Here is a 27216-nt window from a genome sequence, read left to right on the forward strand (position 1 = left end):
TTGTAACATCTCTAATAGTCATTCACACATACAATTCATGGCTTGCTATAATGGATACAGAATAATAAACATGCTTGGTTGAGCTAGTCTTTAATTATGTTGTTAGCCTGGGGATAAATAGATTAGTTAAAATAAGAAGCTAGTGACTGGACAGTGCAATGCAATGCATTTAAGATGATCACCATGCTTGGTCATAGTCAAACAAAAGTGTAATCCTAACTCCTAGGTCAGCAGTTGTTCTGTAAAGCCATATATATGATTATAAATAATATTTTGCACTCTTATTTTCCTTTGAGTATTCACATTAGTTCACATAGATTTTCAGCACTCGTTACAGAAACTATGTAAAATAAATCTGTGTCATATTACTCTCATATTACTCTCATGTAGCAACCCCAGACCTACTGGGATATACCACCCTTTAGCTAAGCTGCCACCAACCATTCCCTATAAGGAGTCACACAGACCAGGAATGGATTTTACTAAATAAAAGAACAAGGTTTATTTAAATAACAAACAGGGAAAACAAAAGGATCAGGTAAATAGAATAATGTAACGTGGCTTAGTCTCAATCATACCCATACAACAGATTGGTTCACACAGAACACTTTAAAGTAAAGCACAGACCCTGAACCTATCAGTTCTGGCTACCCATATAGAAACCTGAACCTATCAGGTATGTACTAACTGACACACAGTTGTACTCAGTCACACACACATACTCCCACTCCTCCTTCTAAACTTCTCCACACAAGCTCCACATATATATACAGTACAGCTCCTCCCCCTGATGTCCCGCCTTCCACTCCCCATAGGATGGAACTTTCCCTCCAAACCCATGACAGACAGGTAACATCAGTGCTGTATGTAACACCTCCCCTCTTTATAAGTTGTTTTGTAGGGGGAAAGCTAAAGTGCTTTTCTCCAAAAAAACAACCAGGATCAAAACACAAAACAATTATACAATAACATACAATCCCATACTTACACTCTAGGTTAAACATATCAATTAGGCATTTAAACATTAACATTTACAATACATTAAGTCACCTTTATTAATACAAACCAAGCATGTTTAATAAACAAGTACATTTAACTTTTGGTCACCAACATATATACATAGTCCATGGTTTCTTCGCCGTCTTCATTCTTCGGGTCTTCTTGACAAGGCGTCAGCAACACAGTTCTTTGACCCTCTGACCACCTTCACTTCAAAGTCAAAATCTTGCAGGTTTAAAGCCCACCTCATAAGTTTACTATTATGGGTTTTCATTGTCTTTAACCACTGCAGTGGTGAGTGGTCAGTGCACAGAACAAAATGTCTTCCCCAGATGTAAGGTTTGGCCTTCTGAATCGCGTATACTATGGCCAGGCACTCCTTTTCCACGGTTGCCAAATGTCTCTCACCTTTCTGGAGTTTCCTACTCAGGTAGGACACTGGATGCTGGTCACCATTTTCATCCTCCTGGCAAAGAACTGCTCCTACCCCGCTGTTAGACGCATCGGTGTAGATGATGAACTCCCGGTCGAAGTCTGGAGCACGCAGCACTGGATAATTGATGAGCGCCTCCTTCAACCTCCGGAACGCCTCCTCACAGTCGCTGGTCCACGGGATGCGGTCATCAGTCTTCTTCCGCGTCAGATCGGTCAGCGGAGTCGCTATCTCGCTAAACCTCGGGATGAACTTTCTGTAGTAGCCCACCAACCCAAGAAATGATTTGATTTTTTTCTTGGTGTTGGGTCTGGGCCAATCACGAACGGCTTCTATCTTGGCCTCTAGGGGTTTGATCACTCCTCCCCCTACTATGTGACCCAAGTATTTTATTTCTGGGCTACCCAGCTGACACTTGCTTGCCTTTACTGTTAGCCCTGCTGCACTTAACCTCTGCAGCACTATCTCCAGGTGTTTCAGGTGATCTTCCCAGGTATTGCTGAAGATCCCTATATCGTCAATGTAGGCCACAGTAAAGTCACTGAGCCCTGCTAAGGTCTGGTCCATCAGCCTTTGGAATGTGGCTGGTGCATTTCTGAGACCAAAACTCAGGACTCTAAACTCATAGAGACCAAAAGGGCTGCAAAATGCGGTCTTTTCTTGATCCCTGGGATCAATCCTTAATTGCCAGTATCCCTTTACTAGGTCCAATGATGAAATGAACCGACAACCCCCTATGGTTTCAATCAGGTTGTCTAGCCTGGGCATTGGGTAGGCATCAGGAGTGGTTACGCGGTTTAATTTCCGGTAATCTACACAAAACCTAATGCTCCCATCAGGCTTGTCCACTAGGACTATCGGAGAGGACCAAGGACTAGAAGAGGGGACGATTATGTTCTCCCTAAGCATCTCGTCCAGCTCCTTCCGCACCTTGTCCCTATAGGGTCCCGTCACTCGGTATGGGGATACTGCTTGTGGGGGTGCATCCCCTGTGTGGATCCGATGCATCACTCCCTTCACTATCCCCGGCTTATTTGAAAACACCTTTTGATATTTGGTGAGCAGCACTTTTAGTTCTTGCTGCTGGTTTTGGGTGAGTGCAGGACTGATCTTTACCTCATCTGGGTTGTATTTTACTTCCCCTCTACCCTCCCAGAAGGGTAATTCAGCTTCCTCACTCTCAGCTGCTTTTATTGCAAATAAAACCCTCTGTTCCCCTCTGTAGTAGGGTTTTAGGGCATTCACATGTACCACCCTCCTTGCTTGGTGTTCCTCCTGCTCTATAAGGTAGTTCAGATCCGACATCTTGGAAATGACCCTGTATGGTCCTGCCCATTTGAGCTGCAGTTTGTTCTCTTTGCAGGGCCTAAGCCAAAGCACTTCCTCCCCTGGGTTAAAGTGCCTCTCCCTGGCTTTCTGGTCATACCAGGTTTTCTGTCTGACCTTCTGAGCTTGCAGGTTTTCTGCTGCTAGCTCTAGGTTTCTCTTTAGGTCATTCATTAAAGAGTCTATATATGTCACAACGTCTTGTGGGTCATCCTGGGTGATCTGCTCCCAATTTTGTTTGATTAAATCAAGTGGACCTTTCACCCTTCTCCCAAACAAAAGTTCAAACGGACTGAACCCAGTACTGGCTTGGGGCACTGACCGATAAGCAAACAAAAGGGATTGCAGCTTCTGGTCCCAATTGTTTGGATTCTCTGCCAAGTAAGCCCTAATCATGCACATCAGAGTCCCATTGAACTTTTCCGTTAACCCATTACTTTCGGGGTGATATGCAGTGGTTTCCTTGTGCTTAATTCCACAGATTTGCCATAACCGTTTCATGAGCTTTGATGTAAACGATGCGCCCAAATCTGTGATTATTTCTGAGGCAAATCCCATCCTGGACATATACCCCACCAAGGCATCTGCCACTGTGTTAGTTTCAATGTTAGTCAAGGGAATGGCTTCGGGGTACCTCGTGGCATGGTCCACAATGGTGAGGATGAACCGGTTCCCCCTCTTTGTGGCCTTGGGCAAAGGTCCCACAATATCCACTCCTATACATTTGAACGGGGTGTCAATCACAGGCAAAGGGCACAACTTCGCTTTGGTCCTGTCACGGTTATTCCCCTGCCTCTGACACACATCACATTGTTTACAGAACTCCTTGATCTGCTTCCCTATTTCAGGCCAGTAAAAATTTTGTGTGATTCTCTGCTGTGTTTTGTTCACTCCTAAGTGCGCAGCAAACATGTCAGAGTGCCCCCTTTGTAAGATCATGGGGCGATACTTTTCAGGTACCACTAGCTGACTTCTGATCTCATCTCCCCCTTTTGAGATATTCATCAGAGTCTCTCTATATAAAATTCCCTTTTTCTCACGAAATCTCGCTGTGGTTTGGGTGTTAGCTGGGTGTCTGTCACCTGTTCAAAACACTTTTGGAGAGTGGCATCTGCCTTTTGCTCTTGGCCAAATTTGCTGTCTGTGGTTAAGGTTTCCACCACAGCTTCGGGACTACCCTCATCTGCTTCCGTCTCGGGCTCGATAGTACCCCCCTGAACTGTCCCTGTGGTGGCTTGTGAGCGTGTAATCACTAGCACCCGTTTCACATGTTCAGCCAGGTCATTTCCCACGAGCACGGCTGCTGGCAGAGTCGATGAAATCGCTAGCCGCCAAACTCCCCTCCAGCCTTGAAAGCTCACAGGTACCTCAGCTACTGGCAGTGAGATCACCTGCCCCTCAATCCCTGCCACCTTTAGGCTCTCATTTGGGATTATATACTCCCTAGGAATAATGTCTGGATGGCACAGGGTCACCTGGGAACAAGTATCCCTCAGCCCCCTATACTGATGGTCAAGTATTCCTACGTCCACCCCTGCGGTCTCAAACAATTGTGAATCTGTTCTCACTAGTAAGCAGCGCTTGACCTCCACCAGAGGACCATTTTCCCCAGCCTGATCAGCAGATGTAACTGTTCCAGATTGAGTAGCCATGGTAACAGGCTCCCTCAATGGCAAGGAGCTTTGCTCTGTCTGGACACAGAACACAACTTTTGGCTTGGTTCCACTCAAATCATGAGGCAAATTTCCCTTTAGCTGCTTTAATTTCTCACACTCTGAGATTAGATGGCCTTTTCCTTGACAGAAATAACATTTTCTGCTGTATTTTGAGTCTTTCTCATCTGGTTTTGGTTTTCCCTCCAAAATCTGAGGTCTTTGTGGTTTCATGTCTGAGGGCTTCCCTTCAACATGGGCCCCTCCCCCTTGCTGGTTTTTCCCTGGTCCCTGAGAGTACCTGCTGTAGGTTTCTTTGGGTTTACCTACAGATTTTCCCTCAGCACCTAAGGGCTTTCTTATTTGGTAAATAAAATCTGCGATCTCTGCCGCCTCTGTCACAGATTTCGGTTTCCTCTCCCTCACCTGGAACTTCAGTTCCCCATGCAGGACTGAATAAAACTGTTCCAGCGCTATCAGGTCTTTGAGCTGCTGGAAGGTCTCTGTCCCCTCCTGAGACAGCCATTTCTCTAGCAGCCTCACCAGTTGGGCCCCCACTTGGGTAAAAGTCTGCTCTGGTTTCTTTGTGAGTGACCTGAATCTTTGCCTCAGCTGTTCCGCATTTATCCCATGTCTGGCAAACACCAGTTTTTTAAACTCAGCGAAGTCTTTCAGCAGCTCCACTGGCATCTCTGCATAGACTTCTGCCAGGCTGCCACTGATTAAAGATCGCATGATGGTCATCTTCTCAGTTTCCCTTACTGAGAAGTCCACAAACGCTCTTTCCACGAGGGAAAAGAACACCTCAGGGCAATCTCCCTTGTTGTACACAGGGAATTTCTTCAAGTCAGTTTTAGACAATTGGCCCACCTCAGAATCTCTATTGTTATTATTGTTCTGGTTCATCATTTCCAATTTTCTTAACTCAAACGCCATCCTTTCTTTTTCCAGAGCAATTTTCTCTCTCTCTAATTCAAATTGTCTTTGTTTCTCTTCCCTTTCTATTTCAAATTGCCTTTGTTTCTCTCTTTCCCTTTCCTCCATTTCCCTCACCCTCAGTTCATGCTGTTGGGCTAGGAGCATTTTTCTGAGTTCTGGGTTCTGTTCTCCCGTGCTCTCATCCTGCACTGAGCCAAATTCCTCCTCAGAACCTTGGTCTACCTGTGGCTCTCTCACTTCACCCATTTCTGCCATTTGGCTTCGAGTCAAGGGCATAATCCCCCCCCCCGAACAGGCTGCCTTCAAAAGTCAAGCCTCAAAATAAAGCGACGACTTTTTTCCTTTTGCCTCAGAAACAGCCTTCTATAGATTGCTGCTGTTCCTTCAGCACTAACTTGCAACTGTTGCCAGGCAGAATCCACCCCCTCTGCTAGGCCTCTCAGCAGACAGGCTAGATCACTGTTACTTCACGCAGCTTTGCCTCAGCCCTTTCCCGCCAAAACGGGTTGCCTCAGAGCTCCCTAATCTAGTCTCCCCAATCTGAGTTGGCACGTTCTTCCACTAGCATACCTCCCCGTGAGGTAAGCCTAGAAGATTACCTACGCGCTCTCAGATTTTCCCTGACTAGACCCCCCTTGCTCTGGGCACACTTGCCAAGGCTTTGCTGGACCACTGGACAACTGGACCAGTCGTATCCCACACGCTGGACACCAATCAATGTAGCAACCCCAGACCTACTGGGATATACCACCCTTTAGCTAAGCTGCCACCAACCATTCCCTATAAGGAGTCACACAGACCAGGAATGGATTTTACTAAATAAAAGAACAAGGTTTACTTAAATAACAAACAGGGAAAACAAAAGGATCAGGTAAATAGAATAATGTAACGTGGCTTAGTCTCAATCATACCCATACAACAGATTGGTTCACACAGAACACTTTAAAGTAAAGCACAGACCCTGAACCTATCAGTTCTGGCTACCCATATAGAAACCTGAACCTATCAGGTATGTACTAACTGACACACAGTTGTACTCAGTCACACACACATACTCCCACTCCTCCTTCTAAACTTCTCCACACAAGCTCCACATATATATACAGTACAGCTCCTCCCCCTGATGTCCCGCCTTCCACTCCCCATAGGATGGAACTTTCCCTCCAAACCCATGACAGACAGGTAACATCAGTGCTGTATGTAACACTCTCATATTGCAGATAGGAATATAAGATGGGAACGGTGGTTTGCCTAAGGCAAGACTGAATCAGAGCTTTCCTTGGTTATACAGATTATGCTGTCAGCCTTCCTCAGGTCTCAATCAATGATTCAAGGTTATGAGTGTTATATGAAATATATGCACTACTTTCTGATTTATTTTTCTTGGGGGGGGAGAGGGGAAATCCTAAAGAAATACCATTAATCTAGTAGTTTCAGTCAGGAGATCAAAATTGCATCATTCAGCTGTGTAGACACTGGGGGAACTATTTTAAACCAATGGTATTTGCTTATTCAACTGACTATAATTAGCAAATCATGAATGGTATATGTTTTTTGCAGAATAATTTGTTCTTTCCAGAGAAAGCATGAAAGAAGTGAAGGTATCATAATCCAAAACATTTCATGGACACAAGAAATGCAAATATAGGAGACAAAGAAAGCTGCTGTGTGTTAGAGTCATCCCCAAAGAAGTAATTAAGTAACCAACCAATAATTTGCCACCCTCATATATAGGTTTATTATGTTTTTTAAGTCATAATGTTTATTTCAATTTTGTTTCTTGATATTATTTTGATGTGTATTTTATGTTCATTTAAAGCTGTTGACTGTTCTTACATTTGTTGTGAACTCCCCAGAGCGCCTTGGTAGCCAGATATAAAAATCAAATCAAGTCAATCAATCAGTCAATCCTGAAAACCTCCCTAAGGGAGTTATTTCATTTTGCTTAGTGCTAGGGTCATCCCTCTGTGTTACCATTGCTCTGAACCTGAATGGCTTAAAACAAACAAACCAGGATTTATTAGTAGCAGAGCAAATAAACTAACTCCTTTAGTATATTCGTGAAGGCTTTCGCAGCCGGGATCTAATGGTTGTTCTGGGTTTTTTGGGCTCTTTGGCCATGTTCTGAAGGTTGTTCTTCCTGATGTTTCAGCAGTCTCTGTGGCCGGCATCTTCAGAGGACAGCACCCTGTGCTCTGGTGTAGTTGGCTTGGGAGTGCAGTATTTATGGCTGTGACATAGGCTTTTATCTTTTTCTGTAGATGGGTGATTTGTTGTGGGTGTATTGTTGTGCTAAGGAGAAGAGATTATCTGTTCCTGTGGTTGGTGAGTGTCATTAGTTGGTCTTTTGTGTGTAGTGATCCCCTGTCCTTGTGGCTGGGTAGAGTTCGTTGACCTTTTGCACGTTGTAATTTTGAGAGCCGGGAGCCAAGTTTTGTTGAGCTTCATACTTTCCTCTTTTTTGTTGAAACTGTGCTGGTGCTTGTGGATTTCAATGGCTTCCCTGTGCAGTCTGACGTAATGATTGCTGGTGTTGTCCAGTGTTTCAGTATTTTGAAATAGAATTTCATGTCCAGTTTGTTTCAGGGCACGTTCAGCTACTGCAGATTTTTCTGGTTGTTTTAGTCTGCAGTGTCTCTCATGTTCTTTGATTCTGGTGTGGATGCTTCATTTTGTGGTTCCAATATATATCTGGCCACAACTGCAAGGTATCCGGTATACTCCTGCGGTAGTGAGGGGGTCCCTTCTGTCCTTTGCTGACCGTAACATTTGTTGTATTTTTGTGGTGGGCTTGAATATTGTTTGTAGGTTGTGTTTTTTCAAAAGTTTCCCCATGCGGTCTGTGACCCCTTTGATGTACGGCAGAAATACTTTATTTGTGGGTGGCTGTTTTTCTTCTTCAGTTCCGTGTTGTTTTCTTGGTTTGATGGCTCTTGTGATTTCATTTTTGGAGTAGCCATTTGCCTGTAGGGCCCAATTCAGATGGTTGAGTTCAGTGCTGAGAAACTGAGCTTCACAATTCCGATTTGCACGGTCTACCAGTGTTTTGATTATGCCTCTTTTTTGCTGTGGGTGGTGGTTGGAGTTTTTGTGTAGGTCAACAAACTCTACCCAGCCACAAGAACAGGGGATCACTACACACAAAAGACCAGCTAATGACACTCATCAACCACAGGAACAGATAATCTCTTCTCCTTAGCACAACAATACACCCACAACAATATACACTAATCACCCATCTACAGAAAAAGACAAAAGCCTATCTCACAGTCATAAATACTGCACTCCCAAGCCAACTACACCAGAGCACAGGTTGCTGTCCTCTGAAGATGCCGGCCACAGAGACTGGCGAAACGTTAGGAAGAACAACCTTCAGAACACGTCCAAAGAGCCCGAAAAACCCAGAAAAACCATTAACTCCTTTAGCATTTAATTCTTGTTAAATGTAAATGTGCTAATATGACTGCTGAAAAGTAAATCAACATGGTTGGAACAGATCTCAGATGCTACCCTTTTCTTATATCTGTGGGCAGAAATGCACAATTTTAATCATGGAAAAAAACATGATTTAAAAATGATGTAAGTTCACACTATAATTGGCTTAACTCCTGTTGCTTAGTGGGCTCATTGAATCAGTGGTGATTTGGTGAATCAACTCCTCTGTAAGTGCCATTGATTGAAATGGGAATACTCTAGCATGACTAACTACACTAAGCAACAAGATTTCATCCAATGTGAGCTAATATTATATCTGCAAATGATAGCTAGACAGATATATATGTCAATCCCTGATAAACAGATATCAGTTCAATTAGGGGCCACTATTTAATCAGCAAGAACAAGATCAACAAAGAAGAAGAAGGTCACAGTTTAAGTCAAAGTAATAAATTAACTTTGGAGGTTAGTTGTCATAGGAACAGAATACCAAATAGAAAAATAGAATATCAATTCTAACATGTATTTGGGAATAAAGGTCACTTGTAATAAGGTATTTTGTGTCTTTTTATGCAGCATTTATCGAAGGGCATTATTTTATAGTTGTCTGTGAGTTTATGTGTGTATATAGTATATTTTCCTATTTTTAAAAGTATAAATGCTAAATAAATATTACTTCTAAGGGCTTGGGGTTGTATTTATAGGGCTAATATTTTTGTTTAGCTTTCTAAAAACTTAATTCCTATCAAACTGATCAAGAAAGAAGTAGATATTACAAATTTTACAACTTATTTTGAGCACAGACATATTATTAATGTGTATCACTCTTTTTCTCAAAACCATAAAAACACTGAGTGGGATGATATAATCAGGACACTCTAATTTCACAGGTTTAGCTTCTAAGTAAAACTGTTTTAATAAAAACAATTTAAAAACCAGCTTACTAACTACATAGCATACAGCGCTATACACTCAATGCAATTATATCACAAAACATTTACTGTATTCAATGCTGTTTGTAATCCTGAAGATGACAGGACATGTTTCCCTTGCTGAAAGCTTTTTTTAAAATTGTTTTTATTAAAACAGTTTTACTTGGAAGCTAAACCTGTGAGGGTTTTTGAGCCAATTCAGTCTGTTTGACTGAGACTGGTCAATTTTTTCTGTAATGCTCCAAGAAAGCAGAAAGGTTTTACACTTTAATTTGTTAAGCTATGAATGGAAAGCATATGGTCTTTCTTTCCAGAGAAAGTTGGGATGCAACTCTCATGGTCCCTTATTGTCAGCCATGCTGTTGGATTGTTAGGAGCTGCAAACTAAGAAGACTTGAATAGCCGCAGGTTTCCCCCAACTTTCTTGACACATACTCTCCGCAAATGCCTCAACCCAAGGGTTTTGTTTCAGACATTCTTTGGCTCCTCATCTCTTCCTCCCAAGATACCCGGTTTATGCATAAGCTAAAATCAGGTGTTGGTCCCTAAAGCCTTATTTATTTGTTCATTTAGTTGGTAAATGATAATGTATGGAGAGTCCACTCTGAACTTTAGAAATGTTGAGGTAAATATTAGAGTTGCTCTAATTATTCTCATTTTTCTCTGGCATCGGTTGTAGGAGAGGACAACTATACATTTACACACACAACAGGCATACAGGTGCATAGACACAAACAATGACCTTGGAAACCAGAGCACTGTGGTTATCTCTCTGCATCCCAACAAGCATCATAGAAAGCCGTCATTTACTGAATCAAACCATTATCCCATCTAATGCAAACTTGTCATCACCAACTGCCAGGCAGAATTCTCTAGAGCCACACAGAAATCTCTGGCTGTCTCCCATATAAGTGCCAACTGAGCTCATTCCTGTGCAATTTCCCAAATCATTATTTGAAAGCAACAGTAGCACTCAAAGGTTAGCTGAGAGCAGACATCTTACTTTATCACAGTGCTGTAAAGGAGTCACTTCCAGCCTTGGGTCCTTAGGTGTTCTTGGACTAAAGCTCCCAGAAGCCTTCACCATTAGCTTTGCTGGCGTGGATTTCTGGGAATTGTAGTCAAAGAACATCTAAGGACTCAAGGTTGGGAACCACTGCTCTAGACTGCCCAGCATAGCATTTCTCCAGAGCACTGCAGGACATCAAAATGGAAACTCACAGATGTGGAAAGGCAAAGGTAACTGCTGGATGGGGTATGCTAGAGAACTGGTTCTCTGCCAACTGCCCTGTGATGCCAGTTACGGATGTCAGCCTGTTTCTGGAGGATGAAATGCCTGTGATCATGTGCAGACTCTGTTGAACACAGACGTGGATAAATCTATCAGGTTTGATTTCTCCCATACTACATTTTCTAAAAATCGTTCTATCCCATTTATAAAACTTGTTTTATTATTTGGTGCAGAAATGTGAGCCAAATGGAATTTTATCCCTCTGCACTGATTAAATTCAGTACTTGTGGTGATTCCCAGGATGAAGAAGGTTGTGTTAATGGGTCTGAGAAATAGGTATTAAGGGTGAAGAGCCTTTTAGATAAACGGAGGTGGTATAAGCCCTGGTGCAGCACCACAAATATGATTCACTGAATCGAGATTCAAGCCTCAGACCTTTAGAAAGTTAAGCACTCAAAGTCACCCACTTTCTCTTGCATTTATGAGGATTCTTTTTTTAAAATCTCAGGTTCTTTCTTATCCCACAGCATCCCCATGTTTATTCAAGTTGCAGCAAAAATTCCCATCACTGCTCAGTTAATCAATTGATAGCATCGTCAGTTATTAGAAGGTGGGGATCCTGATATTTGCCTGAGCCCTTAACAACTACTATCAACAGAAGCTTTTCATTACCATATGTGGATCAAGCTACAATGCTGTTGCATTGTCTTTGGAGTTGTTGAGAACAGGGCACGAAACTAAAAAGTGTTTCCAGATGGGAGTTTTCTTCATCTCACCATTATAAGACTGAAAGGCAATTTTTCAATTGTTTTCTTCTTAACAGATTTTCTGTAATATGAAAAAAAAGAAGCAATGGTAAAACAATGGAATGAAAAAACAAGCTTGTTAAGTGTGGCAGATCATGATATCTGAAGCCCATCTAAAATTCAGTGAATAAGTCATCCTGATGGCCTAGTACAGTGGTTCTTAACCTTTGTTACTCGGATGTTTTTGAACTGCAACTCCCAGAAACCCCAGCCAGGACAGTTGGTGGTGAAGGCTTCTGGGAGTTGCAGTCCAAAACTCCTGAGTAACCCAAGGTTAAGAACCAGTGGCCTAGTACAGTGGTTCCCAATCTTGGGTAACTTGGGTGTTCTTGGACTGCAACTCCCAGAAACTTGAGGCAGCACAGCTGGTGGTGAAGGCTTCTGGGAACTGCAGTCCAAGAACACCTTGGTTACCAAGATTGAGAACCTCCGGTTTAGTAAAAAAATCTCATTTAAAACCCTTCGAAGAGTCCATGCCAAGGAAAAATGGGTTTCCTGCAACCAGTTTGTAGGAGAAAGGTGGGATATACAGTATATATTTCGAGTAAATAAAATTTTAAAATGGATTTAACACTGATATCTCGAAAACCAACAATGTTGACATTTGTTAGACTAGATGAAATTTATCATTTGTGTAAAACAAGACAAACCAAAAGCTGTCATAAAAGAACAGAGCTCCGAAAAGTTACCTTTTTGGACTACAGTTCCCAGAGTTCTACACACACCTGTGAGAATCTGGGTGGCATAGTTCAAAAAAGGCAACTTTCCCAAGTTTTGGAAAAGACACCACTAATCAGGTAACTACTGTACATTGTTTGAATATTTCTCTGGCCCCGAAACAGGTATTCATGTGTGTTGCAACAGGACTAAAGGGGGAGCAATTGTTAAGGAAAAAGCCCAAGTAAGATCATTCCTCACAACAGTTAGGACAGGCAAAGTACACCGAGCTGAGTGTTAAGAGAAAACCCAGCAGAAATCTTTCAGAAAAGCAGAGCTCTTTTCACAAAGTTCTGTGATGGCATTCCGCTTGCTATGCTGTTTTGCTCTGCTTCTGCTATGGATGTGTTGCACTGCACAACAAGGTAAGTCATCTAATTCTAAACTGCTGCAAACAATTATCATGCATCATTGAACCAATGTTATGTCTATCATTGTTAGTTATTTACTTGAGTTCTTTAAGGCTGCAGCCCTAAGAACCTTAATTCAGATTCTAGAAAACTGCAGCCATTATGTTGTTGTAAAGTGGATATTATTCCTGTCAGCTAAAAGAGACCTCTGGCTTCAGGGGAAACATGCTTAAGAAAAACAGGAAGCATGCATATGGAACCACACATTGCCTTCATTTATACTTCGTTTCTGAGTTCTCAGGAACTTCTCCAATGTTGGAGACAATACACTTACTTTGGCGGTACCCTTCCTCAAAAGATTCCTATCTTTCTACTTTTGGCATGCTCACATATAAGGGACATAAAGCTCTTAAGTAGTTCTATTAATTCTGAATAGTTCTCAGTACTTCTATTAATAAACAAGAGTTTACATTGCCCAACCCCCTTCACAGAGAGAACATGTAAAATCCTCATTTTATGGTGAAATACCAATTTTGTGGGAGAACTGGGATTCACTTCCTCTCTTTTTCCCCCCACTGTAGCCCTCTGTGGCACTGAAAACCTGCTGAGAAGAATTCACCAGCCTTCTGAAGCAGCTTGGGAGAGAGAGGGTTACTAGGACTATGTACCTATGTTTTTTTTCTGCAAAGAGTTACCTCATAATCTGCCTCTGTGCCTCCAACAAAGAAAAATGAATGTCTGGCTTTGCAGTCTGGCTAAGAGTAGATCATTAATCTTGTGGAACTAAAGAAGGTGAAAGACCTTTGCAAGGACAGTTGCTGAAGTCATTTGTGAAAAGCCTCAACTCCGCCATGTTGATGTGCTGTCAACAATTTGGGATGAGGATGTGAACTGCTAGAGTGACGTTGTTCTGTCCATACAAAAAGCCAGAAGGGAAGCAGGCATGATTGTGGACATTACAGCAGAGACTCCTAGCTCTAGCTAGATGGGGATGGAGAAGGCTTTAAAAACATCTCAGAAAGGAGGAGGGGGGTCAGACTTTCTTCTCCAGTGCCACCTGCCCTAAGATTTTCCAGTCCCCCCAAACCCAAAAGATCCAGGCATTCCCTGAAACTTCAGCTGTTGCCTTCAGACCCAACAATCCTGACAGGTATTGACTGAAATCCTCTTTCTTATCATAGTAAATTGCACGTAGAATAGGCCTATTAAATCAGGAATTATGGAAAGGCTGACTCACCAAATCGCCCTTGATTCAATGGGCCTATTCTGGTCATGACTAAGCAACAGGACTTGAGTCTTTGTCAGAGAATACTTCTGGTATTTCTGGTGATTAAACAACTGTGTGTGGACCTAGATGTTGTAGCTAGAAATAATGGGGAATAATAGGGAGTTATTATAGCCACCTTGGGTCCCTTGTTGGGAGAAATGTGAATAATAATAATAATAATAATAATAATAATAATAATAATAATAATAATAATAATAATAATAATAATAATAATAATAATAATAATAATAATAATAATAATAATAAGAAGAAGAAGAAGAAGAAGAAGAAGAAGAAGAAGAAGAAGAAGAAGAAGAACAACAACAACAACAACAACAACAACAACAACAACAACAACAACAACAATCTTTATTTTGTTACTTTGTCTCTATTGTGAGGAATCCTTGTGTTAGTAGAAGCATTTTCTTGCTCTCTTTTTCTAACTTTCAGCTGCCTCTTAGGTTTGTAACTCACTGTGTTTTTACAATCTGCAGTTGATTGTAGCATCTAACAACACAGCAGTTCCACAACAAATGTAATTTTCTTCATGAATGTTCTGAAAGAGAGCATTTGTGGTGCATGCTTAAAACAGCAAGAGTTGTGGCTAAGTGAACTCAATATTTGGTTTGACAACTGTGTTCAACAACTAGGCTCCACTCCCTCTCTCTGCAGGAAAGGGAAGGAGGAATACAGTGTGGGAGCTGTTTAGAGCAGTGGCTCCCCAGCCTTGGGTTCCCAGATGTTTTTGGACTGTAACTCCCCAAAATCCTAGCCAGCAAAGCTAGTAGTGAAGGCTTCTTTAGTCCAAGAACATCTGGGGACCCAAAGTTGGGAACCATTGGTTTAGAGGAAGGAAATCTCAAATACTCCCTCAGTTCTAGATGTGAAATACTGCATTTGAGTAGTGGCAGCAATACATCCAATGCCAGAGGGGAATTTGCTTTCTGGGAAGGTTTAGGCTCAGACCCCAGAAGTCAAGAATTGGAGGGTTTTTTGATAAGATCTTATTTTCTGTACTTGAAGCACATAATATAGACTAGGCATGAGATTTTTATATTTTGTGGATGATAGCTCCTAGAAGTCTGCAGGAATTCCTCAGACAGATGTCTGGGGGCTTTAATAATTATTAAAAATAATCAGTTTTGACAGGTGTTTTCAAGTTCTTACAGGTGAAAAATTCAGACTCCCATAGACATTTTATCCTATGAAGAAAACAAGGGAAATGAGTAGATAGGACTAAGCTCTGTGGCATCTACAAGGGCTTATGGGTCTCATAGGGTTTTTTTAACAGGCTTCCCGTGGAGATCCTCACAGACAGAGACTATCACACACATTGACTCTTATGCTTCTATTCTTCAACTTTTACCACCTTTTTCAGAAGGCAGACTATTGTGAATAGTGCACTGTGGGTGCAGTCAAAGGAGCACATACTCCTGTTCTCAAAGAATGATAATGTGAAATCATTACTTTTTCTTTCCACAGGACAAAGGGACAGGGAAGAAGTTGTTCATTCTCACCCCTAGGAAAATGACAGGGATCATCAAAGTAGAAGTAAATAGTTTACTACTGATTTTAATACGAAACCATGCTGTGGTGTTTTGTTTTTCTTAAAGGGTGGATGATATGGCAGCTTATTACCTTTTTCACATGCCCTATCTTTCTATTTCAGTCCCAGTATATCAACAGGGACAAGTAACTCTTGATGGTCTTGTGAACCTCCTGACTGATACAGGTAAGATCTAGAACTCTCCTACTTAAAACAAAAACAGGAACACAATCCTAGCACAAATTATTTTTAGGAAACTAATTATAGGTAAAGGTAAAGGTTCCCCTTGACATTTAGTTCAGTTGTGTCCGACTCTGAGGCGCGGTGCTCATCCCCATTGATACTTTGGAATAAATGTAGGTCTCATGTTGATTAAATGAAATGACAAATGGTATGTAGCCAGAATATATTCCTTGCATTCTTAAATCAAAGCTAAATGTTCACACTAGTTTTTCTATTTGCTTCTAAAATTGCCTGACAACATCACGTTGGTTGAAATTCTCCATATTCAAATGTTTATATATTTATATGCTTAGAGACTGGCAGGGCTGTAAGACTGTGAGGGCAAAGGGCCAAGCTCAACTAGGAGAATACCACATTGCTACTGTCATGAAAATATTTTGTCTTTGTTATGTTAGGAGAGGGACAACTCTTCCAAGGAGCATAAAATATCCTTTTCAAGGCTGCTGTGGACACTTATGGGTTGGAGCCAGACTTCACTGTATTTAGGACAGATCCACTGAAATCAATGGCACTTTTTAATGATGGGTATAACTGAAGAGAGCTGGACCATAAAGAAGGCTGACCACTGAAGAATTGATGCTTTTGAATTGTGGTTCTGGAGGAGGCTCTTGGGAGCCCCCTGGACTTCAAGGAGAACAAACCTATCCATTCTAAAGGAAATCAACCCTGAGTGCTCACTGGAAGGACAGATCCTGAAGCGGAGGCTCCAATACTCTGGGCATCTGATGAGAAGAGAAGACTCCCTGGAAAAGACCCTGATGTTGGGAAAGTGTAAGGGCAAGAGGAGAAGGGATGACAGAGGACGAGATGGTTGGACAGTGTCACCGAAGCTACCAACATGAATTTGACCCAACTCCGGGAGGCAGTGGAAGACAGGAGGGCCTGGTGTGCTCTGGTCCATGCGGTTACAAAGAGTCGGACATGACTTAACGACTAAACAACAACAACAAAATAACTGAAGAACATTGATTTCAAATGGACCTACTCTCTCAGTCTGGATGCAACCTGGTTTTGCTTCTAGCGCAAGAGAAGCACACTTTCAAAAGATGAGTTGAAAGTGCTATACAACAGAACTCCCAGATCCTCAGGGGGTTGGTTCAATATATTTCTAGGATTTTTCTTTTAATATTTTTAATATTTTGAGAGTGTAGATAAGTGAATCACCAGATACTGATCCCTTCGATATGAGAGTCCTATTGTATTTCCTTGTTATGAAAAATTTAACAGGCTAGCTGTAATGTATCTTCATGTGATATCTTCATGTAGCTGTAACATTTTGCTTTTGTGGCAGCATACATCTTGATACACATCCACAAGTTAGTGCATTTAAAATGTTGGGTATGGGGGGGTTTTACAGCTTACTGAGTATGTATGAATTCCCAGAAATCCCGGCCAGCACAGCTGTCAATGAAGACTTCTGAGAACTGCAGTTGAAGAATACCAAGGTTGTTCAAAGTTGGGAGCCACTACACTATATGTTTGAGCTCTCCAAAGAAGTGTGTTGTTCAACAAAATCTTCTTATGTGGCTACACAAATGGCTTAACCTTTGGAGGTGAATTGCCCCAAGAAACCACCACAGACATTATTAATTGCACACTGAGGCATGCAATTCAATGTACAACTGATAATGTCTATAATGATTTCTGAAGTTGGGACAATTTATCTCCCAAAGTTGTAATATGTCAGCATAATGAGTAAGAAGATGGGACCCATTATGACTGGAAACTGGTGATGGAACATGAGATGTTGGCTGAGGCTGTACCTACCACACAATGCAGTTAAAGAGTTAGTTTGATTTGCTTTCATTTTCAGACTACTTTGTAATTTTGTGTGTGTTTCCTTTTCCTGAGTATACAGTATTCAATACTTTCATTACAGAGATACCAGAAAACTGTGGTCCTCCACCTGCCATTGATAATGCAATGCTCATCGCCCATCAAGCACAACAATATTTATCAGGTTCAATTGTGGTATATCAGTGCTACAGACTGTATGTAATGGAAGGCACTCCAATTGCACGATGCATTGATGGTCAGTGGAGAGGCGTGCCCAGATGTCTTCGTAAGTGCTAATCCGCAACACTCTCTTGATTTAGGAAGCACAATGCCCCTGTTATAGTGGAAGGGCACTTAAGCAGCACAAAAAGTAGGTATAGCACTTACGACACCTGATTTCTTCCTTTTCCACTGGAGCCTAGACAGGAGTGATGTGTTTTCTTACTCTTTAAAGGACCATTTTACACTGGGTTCTCTTTAAAAATTTTTAAGGACCATTAAAACCAGAAAGTGGTATATTTATTTACTTTTTAAAAATTCTACCTTTCTCTCAATTGCAAGAGATATTGTGATGGTGGGGAGGAGGAGAAGATATTTTGTTATAGCTGAAATTCTCTCTGCCTTTATTTGTATCTTTTGCAAAGGTTCCCATGTGTATAGAATGACATACATACAAGCCATCTTTAAGTAATCATCAGCTAGATATCAACAAGACTGTCTTACCTAATAGTAACCCATTTTTCTTTTCATACTGGGTGGGATTTCAGAGACATGTGCCTTAGCAATCAGACTCACAAATATAGTCAGATTGAGGATTAAAAGCAGAATACCATGTTTTGCATCGAATGTTTCTAGTCTTTGGGTAGGAGGTCGTTGTTCTAAGTCTCTGCTCTAAGGTTTATTTCATATATTATTGTGAAATTTAAACTTTAAGGTTGGACCTTTTAGACATTGGGCATTGTTGCAGTTACCATCACACTGCTACAAGATGGATGTAGCAGTTAGACTATGTCAGTTCTCTTAATAGATGAATGTTGCCACGGACTCCAAGCCACAGTGGGTTTGCAACAAGTCATGATTCCTGTTACCTCACTTAAATACATGTATTGAAAGTGTTGGCTTGATTCACAAAAGACAAATTTTATGTGCTTTCCTTCAGAAACCTGTAGAGCAGATGAATCTGGCATGGGGCGTAACAATATCCAGCTGAAGTCAATAACTAAATCAACTTCCATGAGAGCATCGGATTACTGGATGGAATTTGAGTGTAAACCAGGGTTTTTTAAAGATCCATCATCACCACCCTTTAGAAAACAATGTGTAAAGGGGCTATGGGTATATCCAAGATGTATATAAAAAAAGTAAGTACTCCTAGTTTCCGTCTTGCATGCACAAACGCAAAACCCAAAGCCAATCACATATGCTAAAGCTAAATCAATATCACAATAATAATGATGGAAGACTGTCAGCCCTTGCTCACATGCAGTATCATCATCATCATCTTAGAACTGCACAGCTGGAAGGGACTCTATGGATCATTCTGTCCCTGTTAATGAGGCACTCCCATCTCCTCCTAAATCAATGAACAATCTAGATTACTAATTACTTAGAAATACTTAGTGTATTGTAAAGTCTAGAGAATTCAATTCCCCCATAGCATTTAACAAGATTATATGGTAGCAGTATTTTCTCCTATGTTCAGCCTCCAATATTTCAGACTTCATACCATTTACTGCTTCACTATATATTTTTAGTCCGATGTAATAGGTTTGTTTTGTTTAAATGCCACATCACCTGCATAAAGAGAGGCTTATTATCCTGTCTCCAAGATAGAAGTGATACCATTGCTTTACATTTTTGTATGAAAAATTAATCCAAGCAGAGATGGATGGCTTGAATTGTTTTTAAAAAATAATGAATTATAAATGTGTCCATTTTTGATGGATCATAGTAAGCTGAGGTATTCTCAGATGGCCTGAGTATTCTAAGCTATAATAAGTCATTTTCCTCATGCCAAATCTTGAAATTTCTTTTGCTTGTTAAATGCCAAAACATACATTAAGATGGTGACTATAATTTCTGTATGATTGTGTTAACTACAATCCCTCAACTATCAATGAAATAAAGAAAGAAAAAGAAAACTCACCCATTTGACCTATATTTTAATTTTTGGCTCATCCTTAAATCCTGTTTCTTCTATATGGTTTTTGTCTTTCAAAATATATTGTTTAAGATGCCCAGAAGATTTTGAAAATCCAGTAAATAGAAGTTTGCCCACCTTTGGGATTAAAATAATTAGCCTCTTAGGCTGAGAATGGCTGAAACTATACTTTTCCAGTACTTTGGATAAAATTCATTAGCTGCAAACAGGTGTGGTACAGAGGTTAAGTTGCTGTCCTGCAGTCAGTCCTCTGCTCACAACCTGAATTTAATCCTGATGAATTCAGGTAGCCGGCTCAAGGTTAACTCTGCCTTCCATCCTTCTGAGGTCAGTAAAATAAGTACCCAGCTTGCTCAGGAGGGCGAATGATTGTTTGCATAATTCTATTATAAACTGCTCAAAGAGTGCTAGAGCACTGTGGGGCAGTAAATAAGTCACAGCAACAACCTCCTTGTAACACACACCCAAGTTGCAATACCTTTGTTTGTTTCTCAGATAAAACAAAACAAAAATAAAAAAGACAAAAAATGCTGTGATAACTTAAAGACTGACTGATACATGAGCTTTTGTGGACAAGTTCACTTCTTTAGACACTTCTTCTTTGAATCTGGTATCCAGCCAAATTTCTGAAAAAGGGCAGTGCTGGCTCTGAGGGGAGAGGAACCGGGATTTCTCCAACCTGTCAGTCCCACTCCCCAGCCCCCAGGTTTAGTGGTGCGAGACTGAACAGGGCAGAGTGCTAGCATTCAGAATTTCTGTCTTCCCCACATGCTGAATGAAGAAGCCTGGAGGAAGACAGTTAAAAACCTTCCAAAACAGGCTGTCATGCGATTAGGTGGGTAAAAAGTAGGTGGGCCTGTGCCACCTGAAATATGGTGTATCTATAAAAAACAGAACAGAACTGCAGCCATATTGGCATCATATAATACTAGAAGTCACTGGTAGGTTTGCTCCATTTTTTTAAAAGGCCTGTAGTTTCGGCAGAATCCTGCAATGCAGTCGCCTGCTTTCCCAAGGAATGTAGCAAGAAGTATGGGTTCATATATCTTCTGCTTGCCTGGTACCTACCCCTTACCTATAAGCACTCATCCTTGATGAAATTTCCATTTAAAAAACAGGTTGGATTAAAAAGATGCATTTAATTCAGCTAAATCTGTGAGACATTCAAAACTTCTCCAGCGACCCTTTTTCAAAATACTGTTTTTAATGCAGGATTATAGCTGCTCTGCACTTTGCTTTCTATTTAGTTCCTAATTTGTCCCTTATGTTATATTTAAAACATGTACACATACATATATAATATGTAGTGCAAGCTCTCTGCTGAATTCATTACAGTTTAGGATTTGGTACTTTGAATGGTATATTTTCAACTAAGGAACTTAGCTGAAAATAATGATACATTTTTCTCTGGAGGGGAAGGGAATCTAAAGACATGTTAAGGCCTTGAAAATTGTTCAGGAACATTTTTCCAAAACATTTTATTTATGAACACAGTAGCTTACATCAAATAAATACTGTATCCATTATATTCAGGTCAAAACTAAAATCTACAGGGACTCAGTGACCACACATATAGAGGATTGCAAAATTTCAGTGCTTACTTGGTGATGCATCAACACCAAGCCCTCCTATTCTCCTTGCTGGATAGCTCAGTCTTTGGGAGTTCAGTTCCCCACTATGCCTCCTTGGTAGGAGCTGGACTCCATAGGTTCCATCCTAGCTTTGCAGTTCTAGATTATTATTCTTAATAACTTACTGCTGCTGTTTTAATGACTTTCCCTGTTGGTTATTATTCTTTCAATTTTTTATGTCCAATGTTATTTTTATTTACACTATGATCAGATCATAGAATGCTTTTAACATTGTGTGTTGTAATGAAAGTTTTCACATTTTCCTATCAGCTCCCTCTGCTTTATGGCACTAGACAAAAAGACCCATTATCTGCCAGGCTACACTGTAATTTTAACTCAGATTTTCTGTTTATTTTTTTCCAGCAGCTGGAAATTGGACAAGATTCAGTTTTTCAGCCAATATATTTCACTCAGTAATGAAGATTGATATTGAAGATCCATGCACTCGAAAATTATTTGCTAGAACCCTAAAGGCAAGAACATGGAGTTTTTTCAAATCAATGTATGAAATGCAGCCATTGCCCAGCACTCTTTTAATCTCTTTATTTCCCAAGAACCTCTCATCCATCGTCCATACGTCCCTGTTTTTCTACAAAGTTCAACACCCCTTTTCCCATATGATGGCCAAAAGTTTCCTAATGCATCTTTTTTTTTCTCGGCCCTTCATCCTCACAGTCCTATAAGCTTTCTTTCTAATCCCATAATGAATGAAGATTTGCTAGGGCCTTCTTTTTGATTAGCTCCCTTTTCTCAGATTTCCTCTCAGTTCCACTGTATCATTAGTTGTGTAATTGCAGCTGTTACCTATGGTTCCTCCTGAATTGTTTTCTCTTTCCATTTCCCTGTGATGAAATGTCAGATATAGGTGCATCAAAGGTACAATGACAATAAAAATAAAAATTAAGTGTCATGTATCCTACTACATATGTTAACGAGAACTGTGTTGTTCTATGGACATTTGATGTAAAGGCCCCATAGACATGGATTAGAACTTAAATAAAAATATGTTGCCTTGAAAACCCTATTTGCCCTCCCACCCGAGAATAATGATGTAATACACAAAGTGATGGGGTAAACCAGGGCCATTCTTTAATAATCAATGTAATACTTTCAAGATCCCAACAGAGAGGGGCCTGCTATAGTGTGGAATTAGCATAACTGGGACTCACTGGACCCCTTTCTCATGAAAAGGGTTGTGTCCACGCCCCAAGGATGTGTGGTCCTATAGACAGCACAACCTCAGCCAGCCTTACTCTGACCACCCCCAGGCCTCAAGCTTCCCCTTCTATTGGTGACCCTCAGTCCAGACGTGGCCCCAGCCTATCTTCTCCCTGCACGCTGTAATCGCATGATAATGAGTCAGTCCAAAATGAACAATCTGAGCTATCTTGTAAGGGCAAATAAAAGTCACAGGTCTGGCTTTAACACACTGGAGTGAATGGGAATTCTGAATATCCACAATTTAATACAAGCCAGTACAATCCCACATGGGCTGAATGAGGTGGATCATATGGGTAGAATGAGAATGTAAATTGAGTTTCTATAGGATCTCCTTATTAAGAACAACCTAAGAGCAAAGCGTGATGTGAGACAAACAAGAGAGTGCTGTCCTCTGAAGATGCCGGCCACAGAGACTGGCAAAACGTTAGGAAGAACAACTTTCAGAACACGACCAAAGAGCCCGAAAAACCCACAACAACCACAAACAAGAGAGTTTGGATTAGGTGAGATACCAGGATTGTTTCAGGAATGAGATTACGGAGGAAGCTGGAGCTTATGTACAGCAGCAGTTCAGTTCTTAGTGTGCTGAAATGTCAAGCTGAATAACTCTCACAATAACGTGTCCGTCCAAAATGAACAATCTGAGCTATCTTGTAAGGGCAAATAAAAGTCACACATCTGGCTTTAAGGAGTGAAAATGTCCTCAAAATTCAGGAGACTGTTCATCAAAGCATTTTATAGAATTTTAAATAGGGACATTCCTCTTAAAGAACACTTATTTCACAAAAGATACTACCCCTCCATTGAGTTTTGACAGTCTTCAAATCTGTTTTAATGCATTTTCATTAAAATCCATCAGGTAGGGTGTGTGGGAGCTACGTGCTCAATAGCAGTGAACATAATTTTGCATAATTTTTTCCCCAGTTTTCCCAAAATTTCATGCAGAAAAATCTCAAGGGGAAAATAGTCACCAGTATATCAGAACTTAGATCATCCACATGTAGCTCAGTGGTTTAGGCATCTGGCTGCAGAAGCAGAACCTGGGACCAATTCCCCATTGTGTCTTTTTGACAGGGTCTGGACTTGATGATCCATAGGGTCCCTTCCAGCTTTGCAGTTCTAAGGTTGTTATTAAGAACATTGTTTCCTGACAGAAAGTGGTGTATTTTGAACTGCGTCACGACAGTCCCAAAGCCATGCATGCCTCCAGAGACAGCCCAGAAGTGGAGTTCCTTGTCCTAGCACCAAACAGAAATGCCAAGTGGGGGACAGCTGGGTGTCAAAGTGGCTCTTGCTTGCTACTTCTGAGTCACTTAAGGGGATGGGTTCAAAACTTGTGATGCCTGTGCTGTCAGATTATTGGGACTTGTGAGATGTCCACAAGATTCCTCTCTCCAATTAAGGGCTGGTCATCTGACGGCCTGTTTTACATCAAACCAGGCTTGTCCTGCTTGTTTTGAGTTCCATCTCAGTTCCTTTTAGCACAATCCTTCCATGTTCCTTGCCAAACACTAAACAATTAAAATGGTTGTAGCCATGTGGTCTACAGGCAACAGATGTTTGACAGAAATTTGGTTGACATTATTGAAATTTGATTTTAAACAAGTGTCATTATGTTGCTTGCTTACTGTGCTGCATTATTGTGTGGTTTGCTTGTTTTGTTCATTTCTTCCCAGGCCAGCTTAATTTTCCAAGCATTGTCGCTGTTAGCTTTTTTGGTTGCATCACTCATTGCTCAATCAAAGAAACTCAGTAATATTGATTCTGCTTTTATTTGAATTGTTTTATAAATTTCCATTCACCTGATGCATGTGTAAGATCATTTAGCCAATCTATCCTTTTTCCTTCTACCTCACTGAAAGGGTTGCTTTAAAATGTACCAATCATGTATCACTTCAATCCTTATCATTTTAGCATGTGTGGACATTGCTGTAAATTTATTTTCTTTGCAAAGAGTCAGGTTTCTGGGCTCTGTGGCCACTTCATGGACACTGTGCTTGTACCCTTTAAATTTTGTTTGAAGGGATATTGATAAATTGCTTGTAGCAGTCACCACCACTGCCACAAAAACAACATGAATGCATTGCTGAGAAGGAGGCAGCCTTCCTCCTTGCAGGTGTAAGGAAGGAAAATGGAAAGAGGGCTTGAGCAGAGAAAGGGATGTTTCCTGCTTTGAATTGTTTGAGGGGAGAAAAAAAAGGGGTGTTGTATTGATGTCTCTCTTTCTTAAACCTTGCTCTTTACAGTGTTTTGCATGTCTTTTAAAACCCACTTCCTCTCCCGAGCCTGTTCAAAAGGGGGAAAAATGCAAGCCAAGAATAGAGAGGGAGAGATATGCAGGGAACCAGGGAAAAGGGGATGAGTGAATAAAGAAGGGAAGGGAAAGGGGGAGGAAGAGAGAAGGAAAAGAGGCAAGATAGAAAATGGAAAGTGGGGAAAGGAACTGGGAAGTGAGAATTAAAAAGGGAAGGAAGGCTGAAGGTGACATATACCTCCAGATTGCACATCAACTAACAGTTGGAAGTGACAGGAAAATAGTGATACATCACTATGAATTTTTTTTAAAAAAACTTTTGGGCATCGGGGGCCTCCAGAAAAAGGATGGCAAATTGATTTATATGAGATGGCACAAAATATACCAATTGAACTGACAGCCATGCAAACAGGTCCAACAATATATGTATCACATGAACGCATGTAAAAATGTATTGATTCAAGAAAGGTATGAAAAGAATCCGTATAATTAGGATTCTTTTGGCACGTGTGCTTGAGCACTCAGTTACTTGTCTACCTCCATTCCCTTCTTCTCAATTTTGTTGGTCTTTCCTTTGGCTTCTTCCATGCCATCCATCTCTCCCCTCAATGCTCAGCATGACAATCTCTCTGGCTCCTACTTTCTCTACTTCATATGCAGGCCATTTGCTTACCCTCCTAATATTACCAGTCTGGCCTCCTCATGTTTCATCTGCAAACATTTGTATCTCTATGAATAAAACAGTTTTAACTGTCCACCATCAGGAGCAACTCTTTTGTAAATCATACAGAGTGTTTTGGTTGTCCATTTGAGACCACCTCAGAGATATACTACAATAATAAGGGTAGATCACAACAGTACATTGTATGTCTGAAATTGTGTGGTGGATAGACAACAAAATAGTTAAGCCATGTTTACAACCTCAGACAAGTATAAAAGAGCAATAGAGGAGTAGTAGTGTGTGTTTGATATCAGAATTGCTGGATCCCAATATTTAGTTAGTTGCCTGTCACCAGATGTTAGCTTTTCATGGCCTGTGCCATCAATTCATTTGTGTTTGCTTGAAGTCACTTGTGCACCAACTTGTGTACCAACACTGCCCTTGTCTCCCAATCCAGTTTCCACCATTGGAAGAGGCCAGTCCACCTGGCATCTCTTCCGCTTACAAAGCACACATGCACACGCACACAGAGCAGACAGAATAAATTACAAACTATTACAGATATTAGCTATATAGGCATGACAGCTCAGATGTAGCAGATAAGTGTTTCCTACCCCCGTTAGGTAACTTGGCTTTTCCAACCAATATACCAATGAATCTGGTCTCTCCTGGTCGTGACAGGTCATGTTGGTATGGCAATGAGCAGCACTGACTGCCATTAGACACCAAGCATTCAGTACAGAATCATCTGAGCCAAATTCATGTACTGCATATGTAACATTATAACAGACGTAACTCACAGTATATTAATCCTGGGGAGAAAAACTTTTACAACCCTATTTCTCACTTATGGTGAGAATTACATCTGAACATTGGCAAAACAGAATATACTGATGTGAGTCGAAGATGATGCTATTGTTGTTGCCAATCCAAAAGCCCCAGCACTTTGACCTCCAAGTTCGTTACACCTCTGCCAATGAGTAAAACTCAGTGCTGTAACATAGAACATGTAGACTTTGCATGACTTAGCCAGTATGTTTTCTGTAAAACACTCCGGTTGGATTACACTTTTTCCCCCTTCAGCTTCATTAGCAGCAGCAGCAGCAGCAGCAGCAGCAGCAGCAGCAGCAACAACAACAACAACAACAACAACAACAACAACAACAACAAACTTAGAACTGCAGAGCTGGAATGGACCTTGTGGATCACCAAATTCAACCCTTGTCAAGGATGTACAGTGTGGAATAAAACTCCCAGTCTAAGGCTCTGCAGTCAGAGACCTAAACCACTGAGCCATCCAGCAGTTCTTCATGTGCACCGTTCACAAAGCTGGTACCTACAGAAAAAAAGAAAAGAAAAACACTTGATTTTTGATGACTTTCCCCCTAACTGGCTGGTTTCTGAAGCTCAACATAAAAAAACAAAACAAAAAAAAACTAAGATCATGGCCACTGGTCCCATCACCTCATGGCAAATAGAAGGAGAAGATATGGAGGCAGTGACAAATTTTACCTTCTTGGGCTCCATGATCACTGCAGATGGTGACAGCAGCCATGAAATTAAAAGACACCTGCTTCTTGGGAGGAAAGTGATGAAAAACCTAGACAGCATCTTAAAAAGCAGATACATCACGTTG

General features: G+C 41.0%; 2 protein-coding genes and 1 long non-coding RNA gene across 4 annotated transcripts; 1 reads left to right on the plus strand and 2 right to left on the minus strand.

The window, feature by feature from the left end:
• Nucleotides 1-1765: 1765 nt before the first annotated feature.
• On the minus strand, nucleotides 1766-6123 carry LOC144588834 (uncharacterized). The gene is made up of 2 exons (XM_078392299.1): nucleotides 5426-6123; nucleotides 1766-5392 (listed from the first exon to the last, which is right to left on the minus strand). The coding sequence occupies exons 1-2, from the start codon at nucleotides 5623-5625 to the stop codon at nucleotides 3763-3765; spliced, it is 1830 nt and encodes a 609-aa protein (XP_078248425.1). The 5' UTR covers nucleotides 5626-6123; the 3' UTR covers nucleotides 1766-3762.
• A 614-nt stretch (nucleotides 6124-6737) lies between these two features.
• Nucleotides 6738-14215, minus strand: LOC144588835 (uncharacterized). The gene is made up of 2 exons (XR_013544562.1): nucleotides 13349-14215; nucleotides 6738-11775 (listed from the first exon to the last, which is right to left on the minus strand). It is a non-coding gene; the product is annotated as an uncharacterized LOC144588835 (long non-coding RNA).
• On the plus strand, nucleotides 12645-25223 carry LOC110091710 (complement factor H-related protein 2). Of its 2 annotated transcripts, none has more exons than XM_020815928.3 (5): nucleotides 12645-12835; nucleotides 15757-15819; nucleotides 17756-17938; nucleotides 18812-19013; nucleotides 21811-25223. In XM_020815928.3, the coding sequence occupies exons 1-4, from the start codon at nucleotides 12769-12771 to the stop codon at nucleotides 19006-19008; spliced, it is 510 nt and encodes a 169-aa protein (XP_020671587.1). In that variant the 5' UTR covers nucleotides 12645-12768; the 3' UTR covers nucleotides 19009-19013; nucleotides 21811-25223. The 2 variants fall into 2 exon arrangements, with proteins under 2 accessions (XP_020671587.1, XP_020671585.1); XM_020815926.3 differs by having other exon boundaries at nucleotides 12646-12835; nucleotides 21808-25223.
• The last annotated feature ends 1993 nt before the right edge of the window (nucleotides 25224-27216 follow it).

This window comes from Pogona vitticeps, chromosome 4 (assembly GCF_051106095.1).
Source record: "Pogona vitticeps strain Pit_001003342236 chromosome 4, PviZW2.1, whole genome shotgun sequence".
Lineage (NCBI taxonomy): Eukaryota > Metazoa > Chordata > Lepidosauria > Squamata > Agamidae > Pogona > Pogona vitticeps.